The sequence below is a fragment of the Passer montanus genome, unplaced genomic scaffold (assembly GCF_014805655.1).
Source record: "Passer montanus isolate IOZ18808 unplaced genomic scaffold, ASM1480565v1 scaffold403, whole genome shotgun sequence".
Lineage (NCBI taxonomy): Eukaryota > Metazoa > Chordata > Aves > Passeriformes > Passeridae > Passer > Passer montanus.
This window is the reverse complement of record NW_024368853.1, coordinates 33,821-34,754: the sequence shown is the minus strand read 5'-3', so window position 1 is coordinate 34,754 and position 934 is coordinate 33,821. Positions and strand designations below refer to the sequence as shown.

Sequence of the window (934 nt, the reverse complement as noted above, 5' to 3'; positions counted from 1 at the left end):
ACGTTTAGGGTGGCCTTGGCAGTGCAGAAGGAACGATGGGACTCGATGGCTTCAAGGGTTCCTCCCGACAGGAGCAGTTCTGTGATTCTGTGCAATGGCGCCTGGCTGGGGACGCTGTGACACCCGTGGGATGTGAGGGGAGCGGTGGTGGCAGCGCGTCCCTCACACTCCTGTTCCTGTCCTCTCGCAGGTCAGGGTGTCACCCCGACCCCTCACACCTGTCCCTGACTCCTCACACCTGTCCCCAAACTCTCTCCTTTGTCCCCAACCCCTCTCACCTGTCCCCAGGCTCTCATGACTGTCCTCGACCCCTCACACCTGTCCCCAGAAGGTTTGGGGGTGCCCTAGAAGGTTGGGGTGAGGGGTCCCCAATGGGATGGGGCTGTTCTGGGGGGTCACTCTGTGCCCAAATGGTCTCAGGACAGATTTCGGGGGGTGTCCAGGAGGATTTGAGGGGGTCTGGGAGGAATTTTGGGGGGGACAGGAGGAGGAATTTTGATTTGGGAGGAATTTTGGGGGGGACAGGAGGAGTCTGGGGGCTCCAGAAGACTCGGAGGGGTTTTGCTCGGTGGGATTGGGGTGTTGGGGGTGTCCCAGGGTCAGAGGGTCCTGGGGGGGGTCCGGAGAGCTTTGGGGGTCCCTCCCTGTCCCTGACCAGCCGCTCCCCTCCGCAGGGCCCCCCAAGGATCTGTCCCCCCTGGCCGAGGCCATGGGGCAGCCCCTGGGCTGGGGGTCCAGCGAGCCCCCCGGGGGGACCCCCCCGGGGCAGCGGCAGCGCCGCCCCCCCCACCCCAAGCACAAGGGCCAGGGGGGCACGGGGGGCGTCCATCGCTCCCCCCGCGCCCTCTTCTGCCTCCGCCTCAACAACCCCATCCGCCGGGCGGCCATCAGCATCGTCGAGTGGAAGTGAGGGGGGTCTGGGGTCTGGGGTCTG

At 66.2% G+C, this 934-nt stretch overlaps 1 protein-coding gene across 1 annotated transcript in view; it reads left to right on the top strand.

The window, feature by feature from the left end:
* Nucleotides 1–35: 35 nt before the first annotated feature.
* Nucleotides 36–934, top strand: part of CACNA1F (calcium voltage-gated channel subunit alpha1 F) — a 29,163-nt gene continuing 28,264 nt past the window's right edge. The window contains exons 1-2 of the mRNA XM_039719094.1: nucleotides 36–132; nucleotides 675–906. Of these exons, the coding sequence (XP_039575028.1) occupies nucleotides 36–132; nucleotides 675–906 (329 nt within the window). The remainder of the gene's footprint in view (nucleotides 133–674; nucleotides 907–934) is intronic.